Here is a 16,759-nt window from a genome sequence, read left to right as displayed (position 1 = left end):
TCTGAGGTTCATTCTACACTCACAGAGAATACAAGGGGGTCAAAGGAAAAATCAGCCCCTGCCCCCCCTGCTCTCTGAGGAGTTAGGACTCAGCTTAGATCCTGAGCTCAGGAGCCAGTGTCATCTGTCTCCAAGAAGCCTTGCCCAGTATGTCCCAGTGAACCATTCAAGGCACTGCCTGAGCCAGCATGGGCAGGAGCTGGCCATTCAATGTCCCAGCCATGGTTGTGACAGCTCACGTCCCTCCTGTGAGCTGGGTGCCAATCTCAGCAGTTGATAATATCTGAGCTCTGTGACTCCCCTGCACCCACGGGTTGTGTGCTAATGTCTCTACCTGTTTCCCACGTGGTGGCAGAGGCTGAGTGGCTTGCTCAGGGGCACGATGCTGGTAATTGGCAGGGTGGAAATGTACACTTGGGAGGTACAAGGCAAGAGGTCACTCTCTGAGCACTGTCACTTACGTGCTGTGCATCTGTGTAAGCGAACAGACCCATCTGCCTCATTCCCCCATTTCCTGGAGGGCCTGTCCCTCCTCTCCTAGCCCTGGAGACTAGCTCAGACTGCTACCTTAAAGCAGAGCTCTCTCACGTGTGCACACTTATCCTGGCGTCGTGTGAGGGGCCATGTTTATAGAGTCCCAGCCTTCCGTCCGCTCAGTGGGATGAATGGGTTTACTCTGTCAGAATAAGGTTTGGTGTCTTCAGTGGGGGGAATCCTACTTGTGACTTCTAGGAAAGGCCCAGTGGAGAGCGCTTTAACCCAGCCATCCTGTTCCTGGGCAAATCTGCAGCGAGCTACCCTCACATGACTAGGTCAGGGGCTGTTCTTTCTCAGATTTTCAAAGTCTACAGTTTTAAAATAGCAGTTTGTTTTTCCTTTCTAAAAATTAAGCTGCATGGGTGCTTACAGTTCCCGGAACCTTACTTCTGACTCACCATGCTCTTTAGGGGAGGACCATGAACTAGGAAGGAGGAGGGTTCAGTTAGTGGGGAGGACAGCTGGCCCTGACTCTCGGGTCTTTCCTTCTAAGTAGCCTTTGCCACGCTGCTCTGAAGACCTGCAGAACTCTCCCTGAGCTCCAGTCCTCCAGGGGCTAAGCCTGCGAATCAGCACAGCCCTACTAAATTTGGGAAGGGTTAGCTTTCCAGTCCTTGAGCAGCCTCAGAACTCCCTGACCCAACCTGAGACCCAGACCAGAGAACAGCTAGATGACATTTTTGGGCAAGCATGCCACTCAACCAGATGCCCATGTAAGAAGGCGCAGAGCCTGTATGACCTGTCACCCTGATGACCAGCAGCATGGTCTCTCCAGGGCTTCTGTAGTCCTGGAGCATCCAGAGTATCCAGCAGAGGTGGGTGAGCAGAGCACACCTGAGTTAGCATGGCGTTGCTTCGGTGCCTGGAGTAGTCTAAGTGAGCAGCGCAGCATCCTGGGAAACCGCACGTAAACTGCCTAAGGATAGATTTTAGCAGGGGTGGTTCCCATTTCTGAAACGCTCCCTCAGCCTGTGGTCCTGGTGTGGATCATCCAGTTTGGTTCACAGTAGACGGTGAACATTTCCCCTGGTTCCGAGATTCCCTGAAGGTGTTTGTCCCAGATGCAGAGTAGCTTCAGTGAGCCGGATCCAACATGTTGGGGACATCTAGACGCATGTTCACAGACAAGGTGGGCTTGCAAGCACTGTGGAAGCTTTGTGTGTGACGAACGGAGCTCTATGGGACAGTCCACCCTGACGTCCCCTGGGACACAGGGCCCCGTGCTCTGGCTGCCCCAATGCTCATATTCTGCCTGTTGCTCTCAGGTTCACCTTTGGGGCTACACAGAACACGTATGCCCTGTTGAAGTCTGTAGTGGCTTCACAGATCTCTGTTGTCTGGGTTCAGTGCTCTTAATCCTGACTGTCCCCACAGTGATGTTATGTTGGACTTGGGCAAGCAAACCTTGTAGCTTAAACTACTTCCACACCCTCTTGCCTGTAGGCAGAAAGACAGGGTCAGGTCAGGACGATGAGGGCTACACTCTGAGCTCCCTGTGCTAATGGGGCCTAATGGGAGGCCCAACCCTAGCACCAGGAAAGCCAGCAAGGAGGTGTGGCTGTCCTGCCAGCCAGCAGCCCCCACTGGCTCACGCTTCATGGTCCATTCATCGTCACCACACACCATGGCCACAGGAAATGGGCTTTCTGGGGACTAAGGAGCAAATGCATTTGGTTGGCTTAGAAGGCGGTCGCTGATGGCTGGCACACCTGTGCCTTCAAGCAGGCTGCGTCATCTTCAGACAGCCCCCTGGAAGTGTTGGTAGCAGAATGATGGTGGCCCTGAGGCCAGAGGGTTGTGACAGACATAAAAAAGTCATGTAGTGAAAGAATTCCTAGTGTGGGGAATGCACGTGTGGGGCTGTTGAGGGCACACAGGGATGAATGTGTGGTCCCGCTGTTGCTCTGTGCATGGGAGGTATAAGATGTGCCAAGATATGTCCGTGCTGATCTCTGGTAGCTTCATTCTTCTTTTCTGGGCATAATGGTTTTCCCTGCCTTACACTGTGAATGGTGGTGAAGTCAGAACAGCAAATCCTGTATGTGTCAGAGGGGACCCCATGGTCCAGCTGAAGATCGGAAGTTCAGGAAGCAGCTGCGTGCTAAGGCCTGGCTAGAGACTCTAGAAGTCACAGGAGCCATGTTCACCATCCTCTGCTGTGCACGGGGCCCAGATCAACATCACCCGGCATCACGGGTAGGAAAGTGGAGGCCCGAGAGCTGAGAGGGAGAAGCAGGGGACGAGCCAGAGACTGTTGGCGGTAGGACAGGATGTTGGCTTGAGAACAGGGCCTGGTGAGACAGGAGGGTGAGCTAGACCTGACCCTGCAGTCCTGGAAGCCCTGTGAGGAGGCACATGGTTGTCTCTGAACCGTGTGTGAAGGGCCTTGGCCTCCAGAGGGTGGCTGAAGGCAGTGTCGTGGACAGTTGATGCTAGAGGTGGCTGGGTTAGAAGCAGCTGAGATGGAAGGAGGTTGCATCCTATGCTGCAGATGGGGGCCTCCTGCCCCTCCCGTCCGTTCCTTCCTCCACTAGGTTCTGCCACAGGGTAAGAAGGTTCCCACTGGGTTCTTGTCTGCTTCTGCAGTTGAAGGTCTTCATACAGGAGAAGGCTACAAGTGATTGGCTTTCAGCACAGCTGGGCCAGGAGCCCCTTCTTTATTAGTTTCCATCAGACCAAACCCCCAGGCTCCTAAGGTGCTCCATCCAGTTCCCAGACTTGTCCCTTTCAGCCCCATAACCCACTCTATTTGACCCATGGGCAAGAGTCTTGGACCTCCTGCCATGGTCCCTGTGCTCCCCATGGTCCCTTGCATGGGGCTGTGTCTCCCTCCTGTGTCCCTCCCTTTTACCTCCATTTGTTGCTGGCCCAAGGGCCACAGCCAACCTAAGCAGAGCTGCTGCCCAGATGCCGTGCAGCACCCAGCTTTTCCCTCCTGCCTCAGCCGCCTGTCTCTGCTGTTGGACTGGGATTTTCCTGTCCAGTTGACATAGGGCCCAAAGCGAGAGGATCAGTGGAGCTGGGGCATCGGCAGGAAGGTTCTCAGCAAAGCCTGTGTCCTGCCTGCTGGGCTAGTCAGTCTTGCCACCTGAGAGCCAGACTTCTCAGGTGCCCCAGGGACTGAGGGCCACAGGGGTGCTCTGTCTAGATCCGAGTCCCACCCAAAAGGCTGGTGCGGGGATTGCAGGGAATCTGTCTGCTCTACAGCCTGGCCTGTGGTGGCAAAAGCTCAGGACATCAATGTGAGAAAGCAGGTATGGTCACCAAGAAGCAGACAGAGAAAGCTCAGGAGGAAAGTCAGAGTTCTGCTTAGTGGCTACAAGCTCAGTGTGTCTTGGGTCCTCCCTGTGCATCTTCCCAGTGAAATGCTGTTTACCGATGTCCTTCATGGTCCTGTGCTTTCACATAAGCTCTAGATGGAGCATGCCGATGTCACAGTACCTGGAGTGCAGCTGTCACTGCATGGGTGCTGAGAGGCAGTAGGTGGTGTGCACCCTTCCTCCAGAGCAGAGCGGCAGCAGGGCATCCACAGGGCTCACCTGCTTTGCCCTGCAATGTCCAAAGACACTCGAGGCTTTGAAACCAATCCCTTTGACTCTCGACTGACAAACCTACATTGCAAATGTGTAGCCCAGGCAAGCCTTGAACTCCTGCTGCTCCTCCCTCTGTCTCCCAAGTGGTAGGATTACACATGTGCACCACCATGCCCAGCTTGTGTTAGGCAGGGTCTCATTCTAGCCCAGGCTGACCTGGAACACTCAGCCTCCTGAGTGCTGGGTTACATGTGTGAGCCACCACAACCAGCTTCCATGTTACTTTTAAAAATCATTATTACACTGCATGCCCCCTCGTGTCTTTTTTTACAGGCATGCTTGTTTGTGTGCGCACACGCCCGTAAGTGTGCACAGATCAAAGAATAAAACGTTAGTTTCTTCCCCTTCTACCATATGGTCCTGGGAATTGAGTCAGGCTGCCAGGCTTGCAAACAAACATCTTTACTCGCAGACATCGCCAGACATTGCCAGGCTTGGTGACACACTTCTTTAATCCCAGCACTCTGGAGGCAGAAGCGGTGGGTTTCTGTGAGTTCTAGGTCAGCCTGGTCTACGTGCCGAGACCAACCTTAGGCATAGTGAGATCCTGCCTCAAAAACAGAACCACACAGAATAACAGCAACAAAAATTAATTCAGAAAAAAATGTGCCGTCTTGAGGCCAAAAGCAAAGGAAAAGAAAATTGCTGGTCCCCCTACCCAGGGGACTGGTACCCAGGGAGCCTTCACCCTGGTCCCCCTACCCAGGGGACTGGTACCCAGGGAGCCTTCACCCTGGTCCCCCTACCCAGGGGACTGGTGCCCAGGGAGCCTTCACCCTGGTCTCCCTACCCAGGGGACTGGTACCCAGGTAGCCTTCACCACTTTGTGCCTTCTTAGATTTCAGAATGTTCTGGAATAAGCCTGTGTAAATTTTGTGCTCAGGAAAACATTTTCCTAGTGTGGAGAGGTCAGGACTGAGTGACAGCCAGCCACACCCAGAGCCAGAGGTGCCAGAGGAGAGGCGTTCCCTGCTCTGGTCTTTCTGTTGGGGCTTTAGTGAAACTAACACCCAGTCCTGGGAGCAAATGTCACAGCACTGCCCACTCAAGTGAGTCAACCCTCTCAACTCCCTCCTCTCTCCCTGAGTGACCTGTTCCCAGGGTCTCATTCCCATCATGCAGTTGGTCCTAGCCAAAAGGATGGAAGCCAAGCAGTTACCCGGACTGTGCTTCTTACAGTGTCTTCTTTTGGGTTCAAGGAACTAGTGCAAGACAAGCCTTTCCCACCTGCTGTGTACAGCTCGGGAGCTCCTGGGGACCCTGAGCCTGCAAAGCTCAGGTCTCACTGCATGCTTGCCAAGTACCATTCTAAATGAGGTCTACACCCCACACACACACTGCACCCCTCTTCTATAGCCCCAGTGTCTCTGTCCCTCCCCAGGCCTCTCAGCAAGGCAACCACAACAGGCTGACAGCTCAAGAACTAGTTCACCTGGGCAGGGCCCTGGCTGCCTCTGTCTTTTTGAAATGTCGGTTATCCCATGGTGAAGGCACGTGAGGCTGAGATAGGCTTGTCCCTAGGACAGAGGGCTGAGGCCTGTGGCACATACAGACTGAGACTGTCTCACACCTCCCCTCTACCATCCCATACTTGCCCACTGGTGCCTGCCTCGCTGAGCCCCACCTCTCCAGAAGCTCTTCCTCTTCCCCAGGTCCCTCCTCCAGGAACTACTAGACCACCAGTTGTTACAATGTATTGTGTAGAGTCGAAAGAGAAGAGAGTCTGAGTGTTCAGCCCTCTGTCCAATAGCAACAGGTTCAGCCATTGGTGTTTGAAGTACCAAGACAAACACAAAAGTAACAGTGGCCTTGCAAGGTGCTGAGCTTTGTGAGGAATCTAGAGATGTAAACCATTGCGGAAAAGATTGCCAGCTGAGCCAGGGTAGATAGAGCCTGTTGATGCAAGATCAGATCCACGGAACCGTGCAAACGCTGTCTCCTGTCAGCATCTGACTTCTGCAAGCTCATGTGGCTGAGGTCCCAGTGAGAGGAAGGGTGCAGCAGGACCAGTTTCCCATCAGACCCTTCGTCTGTTTGTTTCCACTCATCTTTCTCAGAGCTCTATGGCTCCTGACCCTGGACTTGGGTCTGATTAACTAGAGAACCTGTCTGGTGTTGGAGCTGGTAGGAGTGACAATGGGCTTGTCAGAAGTGGCTGCTGAGCCTGCTTCTAGAAGTTCATGTCGCTTCAGCTCAGGTCCCTGCTTAGGTGTCAGCAGAAGGGCAGTCTGAGTAGGTGGCCACCTCTCTGCCTTACCCACCAGCAGACTCTAGATCCAGTCAGAAGTGGTGTCAGTGTCTAGGCTTGTGTGTGGTAGGCAGGGGTGCATTCTGCAGGCCAGGAAAAGCAGCCGAGACACAGAGCTCTCTTAGGCTTAGGCTAGTGTCCTGTGTAGGCTATTTGTCCCACACCCAGGACAAAGACGCTAAGGAGACAAAGGTGGGGCCACCAGGCCATGGTCAGCACGCACTGGCCCAAGCTACTTAATTAACATGTCTAAGTACAAGATGGGGGTGAAATACCCACTTTTCTAGAAAGAATCCAGAAAGAGGTCCAGAAGCAGCCACTCCAGACCTACAGATATAATTCCAGGTTGGCAGGAAAGACGGCTCACTAAAACAGACAGCCTCTGCCTGGAAGGGAAGGCAGCTGGTTTAAGGACATCACTATATACAAAAGCAAATTTCAGTGCTTAAAGAATAACTCTAGGGCTGGAGAGATGGCTCAGTGGTTAAGAGCACTGACTGCTCTTCCAGAGGTCCTGAGTGCAATTCCCAACAACCACATGGTGGCTCACAACCATCTGTAATGGATCTGATGTCCTCTTCTGGCCTGCAGGCATACATGCAGGCAGAATATACATAATAAATAAATCTAATAAATAAATAAATAACTCTAGAGGGGTTTCCCAAGCCTGACATACGGAGATGTCCCAAGGGATCCAGGTGCTTTCAGGTGTGAAAAGAAGGGTGTGGCACAGAGCTAACAATGACTTCAGAAGTTGCCGGAAGCACAGCTACCAGATCAACTGCAGAAACAGTGTGGTGGTATCTGGACATCACCTAGACGTTGGCCCCAGGCTTTGTGCATGGTGGGCAGGGGTATGTCATGCAGCCTGCTCTCAGAGAAAAGTCTGTTTCCTCACTGGAGAAAACACAGAAAGTCAGATGGGGAAGGCCTGGGAGAGAGTAACCAAGAGGGGTTTGTGCGTGCAAAGTGTGCAGATCATGGAGCAGGGACACACCCACCCACCCCCCGCCCCCCAATAGATGCCTAAACCAAATAAGAAGGCACAAGCCTTGCGTGGGACATGAAGCTGTCATTCCACTGAGAACGGTGTCCTGAGACGGCAGCCATGGGCTGGCTACTGCTCACAGGCCACTGTCCATGTGGGGAGCCCGCGCTGAGGAGACACATGCCCACACCCTTTAAGCAAGCAGTGCCCTTCGGCAGCTCCGGCCTATCGGTGTGATGCCGGGGGTTCTGGTAGCAGCATCTGTGTATAATCTGTCCAGCGTGGGTCACACACCTGAAACCCATTCGCAGGGAGGAGAAGAAAGATCAGACTTCAAGATGAGCTTTGACTACATAAAATTTACTCTCATAACTGGACACGATGTCGCACACCTTTAATTTCCAACACTCGGGAGGCAGAGGCAGGAGGATCTCTGTGTTCTAGGCCTGAACTATGCAGTGTCTCAAAAAACAAAAATGCTTTTCACGGTTGTTAGTGAGAGCTCGTGGGCTGCAGGCGGAGTCACTGTGAGAGCTCGTGGGCTGCAGGCAGAGTCACTGCTTGGGCTCAGATCTAAGGTCTGCTACTTCATAAACAAGTTCTGGGAAATCTGATGTCCAGGTGCCTCCATTTTCCCATCTGTGTGACCAAGATTAACAGAGATGCTAACGTTATTGTTGTGAGATGAGATAGCTCATGCAAGAGCACTTGGGAAACAGGCACGTGGCCTGCCAGCCGTCCCCACTGTCCCTGTCAGACTGGGGTCCTGCAGCTTCTCTACCCTCTGGCTGCTCTGTTCAGATCATGGTGAGGCAGTGAGAATGCTGACTAAAGCTCAGCTTGGCCCCCTTCCTGCAGCAGTGAGCCCTGTCCCAAGAGTCCTGTCTGATTCCTGTCAGCATCTGTCCCCCAAGCTGACTGAGGTATGTCTGTGGGGAGCATAGCGCCGCCGTGAGCTTACTCTGGCTGCTGCCCAGGGGTCCAGCGTTCTGCCTTCTCTCAGCGGCTCTGATAGAGAAACATTTGGTATGGCATCATGGCAGGCTGACCTGACTGGACAGCAGGTCTTGGTATAGGAAGGACCTAACGTTCTCTCTACCTCAGGGGGCCAATGTGATGGAGGACCAGGACCTGAGGGAGATCGGCATCAGTGACTCACAGCACCGGCGGAAGCTGCTGCAGGCTGCACGCTCCTTGCCCAAGGTGACCACTCCAGGCCTTGGCCCTCTTGACCCCCTAGACCAGAGGGGGTCATAGGAGTCATATATCAGATGCCCTGCATATTAGAAACTTACATTACAGTTCACAACAGTAGCAAAATGACAGTTATGAAGTAGTAACAAAAATAATTTTAGGGTTGGGGTCAGCACAGCATGAGGAGTATATGAAAGGGTTGCGGCGTTAGGGTGAGAACCGCTGACCTAGACCCAGCGCAGGAAACAAGCCCAGCTCTGAGGCAAGCAGATCTCATCCCTCAGGGCATGGGGTCTTCCTGCTTCTCTGTAAAGCTCTCAGGCCCTTGGAGAATAGCAGGAGCCCAGGGCAGGGAGTGCCTTGTCTGGCCAACTGAGGAGGTTCTGGGACCCTCGTGGCACAGAGCTTAGTCTCATAGGCTCAACCTGTCACTGGAGCCCCCTTTGGAGTCTCTTGACTCATTAGAGCCCAGGCTAGCCCATCTTGACCCCAGAGAGGCCTGAGAGGAGCATTCTCTGAGGCCTCCGCCCTTTGACTTATTCCTCCCAGGGCCAGGCCTTGGTCCTTTTACCAGAGGCTGGGAAGTGATGGGCTGTGCCAGGGGAGGGCTCAGGGTAGCCCTCCGTCCTGGGTTCTTGCTCTGTGACTCAGGGATGCTGTTCCTGCCTCCTCACACCACAGGTGAAGGCCCTTGGCTATGACGGGGTCAGCCCCCCCTCAGTGCCCTCCTGGCTGGACTCGCTGGGGCTGCAGGACTATGTCCACTCTTTCCTGTCCAGTGGCTACAGCTCTATCGACACTGTGAAGAACCTCTGGGAGCTGGAGCTCGTCAACGTGAGTGCCCTGGGAGGCCGGGGCAGAGGGGCTGTGGACCCATTCCCCACCGCTGACTGCTCGTCCTCTGCAGGTCCTGAAGGTTCACCTGCTGGGTCACCGCAAGCGTATCATCGCCTCCCTTGCAGACAGGCCGTATGAAGAGCCACCCCAGAAGCCTCCAAGGTTTTCCCAGCTAAGAGTGAGTTCAAGGAGCTGGGAAGGGTCCACAAGGCCACTTTGTGTATTAGTCCTGGTAACATGACTCTTGGGATAGCACATAACAGTCCCTGCCCTCACCCACTGGGCTCATGTGCAGGACTGGTTTCTGTCCTTTGCGAAGGTGACACCTCTTGTTTGCACCCAAAGTCCCTCAGGTGGTTCTGAACAAAGGACCACTGGGACTATTAGAAAGAAGTCGGCGGAACCAGTTCCAGGCTAGCCCACATCTAGGGCTGGGTACCGAGTTGCTGACAAGCCCATTCCGATGCTCTAGTGTGCCTGAGGCAGAGCTGGGAATCCCCTGGCCAGGCCCGACAGTGGGCCCACCCCAGTGCCCGCCTCCGAGCCCGGGCTTCCTCAGACCAGCCAGTCCCTGACAGTTGCTTAGGGCTGCTGCTTGGGAACTCCTAAGCTGTGCTGGGCCAGCACGTGGTTCTGTGCTGGGCGGCAGCCTCATGAAGAGCTGCTTTTACACATGAGGGAGCCGAGGCAGGCCAGGGCTCCTGAGCTCCCAGAGCCATGAAGAGCAGCTTCCTGCTGCAGGAGCCCGCTGCTCTGAGGCTTTTCCTGAGAGAGGGCTCTGCTTTGCTGACGCAGATAGGCAGATAGTTTCACTCATGCTGAATGTGGGAGTGGGCCCTACCCTTTCCACAGTGCAGCCTTGTGTGGGCCTCTGCAGGGTGGGCTGCTGGGCCTGCTTGGCCCCTGGGAGGTTTGGCTCTTCCTTGGAACAGGCAAGACCTAGCTGCCTCTGTCCACATGGGCTTTGGCCAGGACGCCACTGTGAGCTGCTGCTTGCTGCTCACCCCTTATCCCCTGCCTCTGTATGCCACCCTGGGCAGCCTCAGGGCAGCTGATGCCTCCAGCCTGGAAATTTCACCAATTTCTTACCCGACAGTGCCAGGATTTAATCTCCCAGACATCGTCCCCGCTGAGCCAGAATGATTCCTGTACAGGGCGGTCGGCAGACCTGCTGCTGCCCTCAGCAGACACAAGCAGGCGGCGGCATGACAGCCTGCACGACCCCGGGGCCTCTCGAGCAGAACGCTTCCGAGTCCAGGTAACAGGAGGGGCAGAGTCTGCAGGGGCCATCTGTGAGCTACCATCGGTGCCAGGGGACAGCTGTGGGCTGCCATCAGTGTCGGGACAGTGCCACCTGCTCTCTTCACCCATACCCAGAGCAAGGTGAGGCCTTGGGCCTCCAGAAGCTTTGAGAAGAGCCTCTGCCTGACACTTCCATATCTTTCCATCAGATCTGGGGCTCTCCGGGGGCATGGTCTTCCGGTCTAGACCTGCAGGCCCCTGCTCATCCACACAGCAGTCCAATTCTCTCGCCTGTCTCAATCCCCAGAGCTTCCTTCTCTGCAGCTCTCAGCTTCCTTCCCTCCTGCCCCACACCCCACACCCCGCACCCTGCAGACCCCCAGCCCAGGGCATTGTGCTCTGCTCTGCTGCTGTTCTCTAGCTTGGAGGCAGAGCTGGGTGTTTTCATGTTTCACTGTGCTCCCAGGACAAGGCTGGTATCATCTTGCTTTACAGGCTTAGCCTCTGGGCCCTTGCCCTCACAGAATCCGCTGGTCTATAGCCAGTCTGTCTGTCCTTCTGCCTTGGAAAGTTCTGGCTCTGCTCCTTTCTGCAAGTAGCCAGCCGTCTAGACCTCAGACTGGCTGCTGTCCCTTCCCTTCTGGGGGAGTGGATGCCTCACTCCCACCTGCTCTGATGCCCTGCACACATTCCAGGCCACAAGGTGTCTCCATGTCCCCTCCATGTCCCCTCCTTCCCACAGCACAGCTGTGATTTTACACACTTAAACAGTGTCCAATCGTTCAGTTCTCTGTGGAGACCACACACAGTAGAAGTAGAAGACCGAGGCATTTTCTGAGCCTGTACTCCATCCCCCACATTAACTCTTGCCTGAATGTGGTCCCCTCCGACCCAGCTGCTAGCAGAGGGTCTGTTTAGAGTGCATCCATTGCCCAGGACCTGAGGAAGCCAAGGACTCGGCTCCATGGCGTCAGCCTGTGTTCTTTATGCTGAATGGTGCCCACAGCTATGTTCCCCACACGGCCTGGTATGTCTGAGACAGCCAAGCTCTCCTGTCTGTGATGCCCCACAAGCAGAGCACCTCCTGTGGCCCTGGAGCCGCTCAGGCTCCAGTTTGCCCTGCCCTGTGCACCTGAGTCCTGCCCTTGCCGAGGTCACTGGCTTCCCCATGCTCCGGGTACACGAGAGCCTAGCAGTGCGAGCAGGTGAGTAGCATCCAGCTCTGTGTTCTACAGGAGGAGCCCAGTGAGACCAAGCTGACCCTCCGTCCGCCCAGCCTGGCTGCCCCCTATGCTCCTGTGCAGAGCTGGCAGCACCAGCCAGAAAAGCTCATCTTTGAATCCTGCGGTTATGAGGCCAATGTGAGTTACCCCTGCCCTCCCTAGATGGCCAGCTTCCCTCCCTGCCCCCTCTTACCTGGGCCCTCGGACTGTTCACAAGGCTAAACCCAGGACCCAGGGGACAACCTCTGCTGTGCTAAGGGGAGGGGCACTAGCCTGAGTATAAATGGGGGTTGGGGGAGCTTTCCATCAGGGCAGAAGAATGTGTTTTGAAAGGCAACGTCTAACAGCAGGATGGTCCCACATCAGCCAGGTCATCCTACGTAACAGCATTAGTGTCCCTAAGCCCACCCTCTGCCCATCCCCACAGTATCTGGGCTCCATGCTGATCAAAGATCTGCGAGGGACAGAGTCCACCCAAGATGCCTGTGCCAAAATGCGGGTAAGGTGGCTGAGTGACAGTCCAGAGTCAACAGCACTGGCTGCCCTTCCAGAGACCCTGGGTTCAGCTCTCAGCACGTACACTGGCAGTCACAGCCATCCATAACTCCGGCTCCAGGAGGACCCGATACCCTCTGTTTGCCTCCACGGATACCAGGCAGGCACATGACATGCGCAGACAAAGCAGCCATACACATAGCATGAGGATGAGAAGGGAAAATGAGTGTGGGTAGGTGGGAGGCACTGACCAGAACACAAGCAAGGGGATGCCCGCTACAACCGCCTGGGCTATCCCTACCAGACCGTGCAGAAACCGCCCCCTCAGCCCACCCCATGTTTCTGCAGAAGTCGACGGAGCACATGAAGAAGGTCCCCACCATCATCCTGTCCATCACATACAAAGGTGTCAAGTTCATCGATGCGTCCAACAAGGTACGCTGCTCATGAGGGCTCTGTCCCCTCTCACTGACGAGACAGCTGAGAGAAAACAACCTAACAGGTTCAGAAGGGCCCGTCCGTGCTCACCTGCCTCCGTGTGATGAGGCAGTACACCAGCGTGGGAGGAGGCTGTTCACCTGGTGCTCACCAAGCAGCGGGGAGGGCAGGAACAAGTCTCTGGGACCCACCGTCAGTGCATGATCCTTCCGGGAACACCTCGTGTCTGGCCCCAAATGGCCATGACCATCTCATAACTCGAGTGCACCCAGCAACCCACGTATCCACAGAGTCCCTCCAGTCCCAGCACTGTCCAGAAGTACAAGGTCAAAGTCTCCTCTGGGGTTCAAAGCAAATGTTTGCTACACAGGATCTCATTGTGTAGCCCGGATGGGTGGGAACTCACTCTGTAGACCAGGCTGGCTTCAGACTCAGATCTCCGCGCCTCTGCCACCATGCCCAGGTTCAAAGCAAAGTGCTAATTTTGAGCCCCTGTAAAACTCAGAAGTCAGGGCTGAAGAGATGTTAGCTGGGTTGTAGTGCTGGCTGGTCTCCTACATGGTGGCATAAAACCTGTCTGTGACTCCACTTCCAGGGACATCTAATGCCCTCTCCTGGCCTCCGTAGGCACCAGGCACACATGTGGTACATGGACATACATACAGGGAAAACTTCCATACACATAAGATAAATATTTTATAAATAAAAATCAGAAACTAAATTACATGCTCCCAAGATAACATATAGTACAGAACAAACAGTTTTTACTCTACAAGGAAGAAATAAAATAGCAAGAAAAGATCAGACCAAAGCAAACCAGAATCCGGCAAGGTAAACAGTGCCCACAGTATGTCTGTCACCAGGGCACGTGGAGCCGTCTGGTGAGGCCGGTGGGCGAGGGAGGCCCTGCTGCTTTGGCTCTTGCCGGGCTCTTGAGTCTTGACAGCTCTGGCCACTACTCCAGCCTTTTCTTTTTGGTTTGGTTTGGTTTGGTTTTTCGAGACAGGGTTTCTCTGTGTAGCCCTGGCTGTTCTGGAACTCACTCTGTAGACCAGGCTGGCCACAAACTCAGAAATCCGCCTGCCTCTGCCTCCCAAGTGCTGGGATTAAAGGCGTGCGCCACCACCGCCCGGCTGCTCCAGCCTTTTCTGGGAAGCACCCATGTTCCTGGTGCCATGCCTGCATCTGCTGAGTCTCCACTGCCTTTGCTTTCCCATCCTCATGTCTTCCTCTTGCAAACCCCCACGCTGCCTGGCCCAGGCCTTCCTTTGAAACTGGAGTGCAGGCCTCCATGACCCACATCATTTGCATTCTTCACACCAGCAAAACTAGTGTCACATAGGTGATGCCAAGATCTCCACCCACTAAAGGAGTAGCGGGGCCCTTCTGAGCCATAGCTGTGACAGGCTTTGAGTACTTGGATGGTTGAGCATGATCAGGTGGAGAGACACGTTTCTAGGTGGCCAGTACAAGCAGACTGGAGCTGGCTCCTCTCTGGAGAAGGCGGCCCAGTGAGTTCTCTTCCAGATTCTTCAATTAGTCCTGAGCTGGGTTTGCCCAGTGCCGGAACTGTCTCCAAAGTCATTTTCCTTTTATTCCAGTGCACAGCATTTGACTCCTATATAGTGTTCCTACTGTCTTCAGACACCGTATCCTCCCTGGGCCAGCTTCATCCGGTTCTTGTGACCCAACTACATGTTTTTCACATCTTTGTCCCTCGGTTCCTGTTCCCAGTTCTCCCTGTAAGCTCAACTAGAACAGCTATAGCCCCCTCCCTCTTACATGCTGGTTGTCACCACGGCGTCCACCTCAGTCTGTCATCATCACAGTATGAAGTTTTTTGTCACAGTATAACATGAATGGCCCAGTCCCCAGTAGACACCCTCCTGAGCACGGCAGAATTTCCAGTCAAGCTGTGCTGACAGCATGCTAGTCTTTCTCTAGCCCACATGTCCCAGTTCCTCCACAGACATCTTTGCAAAGGTGTGAGAACCACGTATGTGGTCGGGCTAGCCGCTGCAGAGGCTCCACTTCCCTTTCTGTGACCAAGCCCCGAGAGTCAGTTGAGGCACAAAAGGTTTGTCTGCTTTCTAACCCCATAAGTCTCAGGTGGGAGCATGCGTCAGAGGAGGCTGCTTGTGGTAGACAGGAAACAGTGAGGGGGACCAGGATCATTCTCAGTGATCCACTTCCTCTGCCTGGGCCCCACCTCCTAAACTTCCCAGCACCTTCCAGTATACCAGCATGAGCCGAGAAAGAAGTCTTGAGTATGTGGGTCTTTGAAGCACTTCCTGTCCAGAGGGCAGCGGTGGGTGGTGTCCATCTCACTGCGGGGTTCCTGGAGTTCACCCCTTCTGTCTGTCGGTCCCAGCCCCTCACCTGCTCGCAGGCCCTTGTCCTGCAACCCAACTTCTGTCCCAGCTGCTTTTTCTCTTCCTTGGCGCCGACCCTTACTGGTCCCTTCACTGAGATACAGACGGCCCGAGGGCCACCTCCTGAGAGCCGTCTTCCGCCCTCCTGTGGAACATTTTGCTACCTGGTGGCCATGGTCGGGGAGGGGCCCTGTGCCTAAATGAGCATGCTCAGACACAGTCCTCAAACCCAGTGAGGAAAGAGTGGGGTTGTCTGGAGTTCCAGGCTGGTAAGCTAGAGGCATTCCCTGAGGAGACGGCGCGTCCCAGAACACACTTTTCTTGGCAGAATGTCATTGCGGAGCACGAGATACGGAACATCTCCTGTGCCGCGCAGGACCCGGAGGACCTGTGTACCTTTGCCTACATCACCAAGGACCTGCAGACCAGCCACCACTACTGCCACGTTTTCAGCACAGTGGATGTGGTGAGTGTCCCCGTGACCGTGGCCACAGAAGGAAGCACCCTGGCCTGGGGTTACCTGGTTTTCTACACAGGTCCTCTGCCTCCCCTCGGCTGCTTGTCAACCCACTGTTCCCAGCTCCTCATTCTGCTGGTAGCCGTACACTCTGGCCTCTCTCCCTGCCCCATCACACCCAGCGGGAAGTGACCAATGTCCAGTTCTCTGGAGCTTCCTCCACACAGAATATGATGTCCTTCAGCCCTGGACCTTGGCACCAGATGTCTGTTTTTGCCCCTGGTAGCCAGCTCCATGATCTAGGAACACTACCTCTCCTTTCCCCATCTGGGGCTGCCCTGACGATCACATGAGTTATCTAACACAGCTCTCCCCTGCGGCTCACAGAGACACGCATGCTGCTAACACGCTGTGTGCATACATCACGGGCAGATGGCTGCAGTACATTCTATACGTTATTTGTCCCCAGTCACTAGGCGCTCCATCCACCTTGGGAAGAGGCTGGTGCTGGTGAGCTCACAAGCCAGCAGAGGAAGCCTCCGGAGAGGGCATAGTCCCCAAGACACCAGGGCTGTGCTGCAGGCGGTCCTCTTATATGATGCAATCATCACCTAGTGCTTGAAGCAGAATCATTCCTAAAGAAACACTGTTTTGCTAAAAATTCCTCTGACCACTTTGAAAGAAATCTGTGTGAGGGGGCCAGGTCTGAGGAAACTGCGCTGCTAGCTGAACTCTGCTTCTTCCCAGAACCTGACCTATGAGATCATCCTGACCCTGGGCCAGGCATTTGAGGTGGCCTATCAGCTGGCCCTCCAGGCCCAGAAATCCAGGACCATGGCGGCCTCTGCAGCTTCGATGATTGAGACGAAATCTTCCAAACCGGTGCCTAAGCCTCGGGTCGGCATGAGGAAGTCTGCAGTACGTGCACCTCAGGGCTTGGGTGGGGCTAGGCACATCCAGTGTCTTCTCACTTCTTGGCAGTTGCCCCGGGAAACTATTTCCTTTAGCTCCCCCCACCCTCCACCCTGGGTTCCTCTGGCAGGAGAGGGCAGTGTCTTCCCTCATCAGGCCCAACCCAGGGCATGGTCGTCACGGGGCTGCTGTGCACAGCTGTAACAAGCACCCAGTGACATCC

The 16,759-nt window shown here is 54.7% G+C and overlaps 1 protein-coding gene across 6 annotated transcripts in view; it reads left to right on the top strand.

Annotated features, from left to right (window-relative positions):
* Positions 1–16,759, top strand: part of Anks1a (ankyrin repeat and sterile alpha motif domain containing 1A) — a 152,630-nt gene that overhangs the window by 132,040 nt on the left and 3,831 nt on the right. For all 6 annotated transcript variants that reach the window (XM_034524045.2, XM_034524044.2, XM_076916490.1 and 3 more), the window contains 9 exons: positions 8,471–8,569; positions 9,242–9,394; positions 9,468–9,575; positions 10,494–10,655; positions 11,875–12,000; positions 12,290–12,361; positions 12,706–12,792; positions 15,496–15,633; positions 16,372–16,542. In XM_034524045.2, coding sequence (XP_034379936.1) covers positions 8,471–8,569; positions 9,242–9,394; positions 9,468–9,575; positions 10,494–10,655; positions 11,875–12,000; positions 12,290–12,361; positions 12,706–12,792; positions 15,496–15,633; positions 16,372–16,542 — 1,116 coding nt within the window. The remainder of the gene's footprint in view (positions 1–8,470; positions 8,570–9,241; positions 9,395–9,467; positions 9,576–10,493; positions 10,656–11,874; positions 12,001–12,289; positions 12,362–12,705; positions 12,793–15,495; positions 15,634–16,371; positions 16,543–16,759) is intronic.

The sequence above is a fragment of the Arvicanthis niloticus genome, chromosome 20 (assembly GCF_011762505.2).
Source record: "Arvicanthis niloticus isolate mArvNil1 chromosome 20, mArvNil1.pat.X, whole genome shotgun sequence".
Classification (NCBI taxonomy): domain Eukaryota; kingdom Metazoa; phylum Chordata; class Mammalia; order Rodentia; family Muridae; genus Arvicanthis; species Arvicanthis niloticus.
The sequence above is the reverse complement of the archived record's forward strand: the minus strand, read 5'-3'. Positions and strand labels throughout refer to the sequence as shown.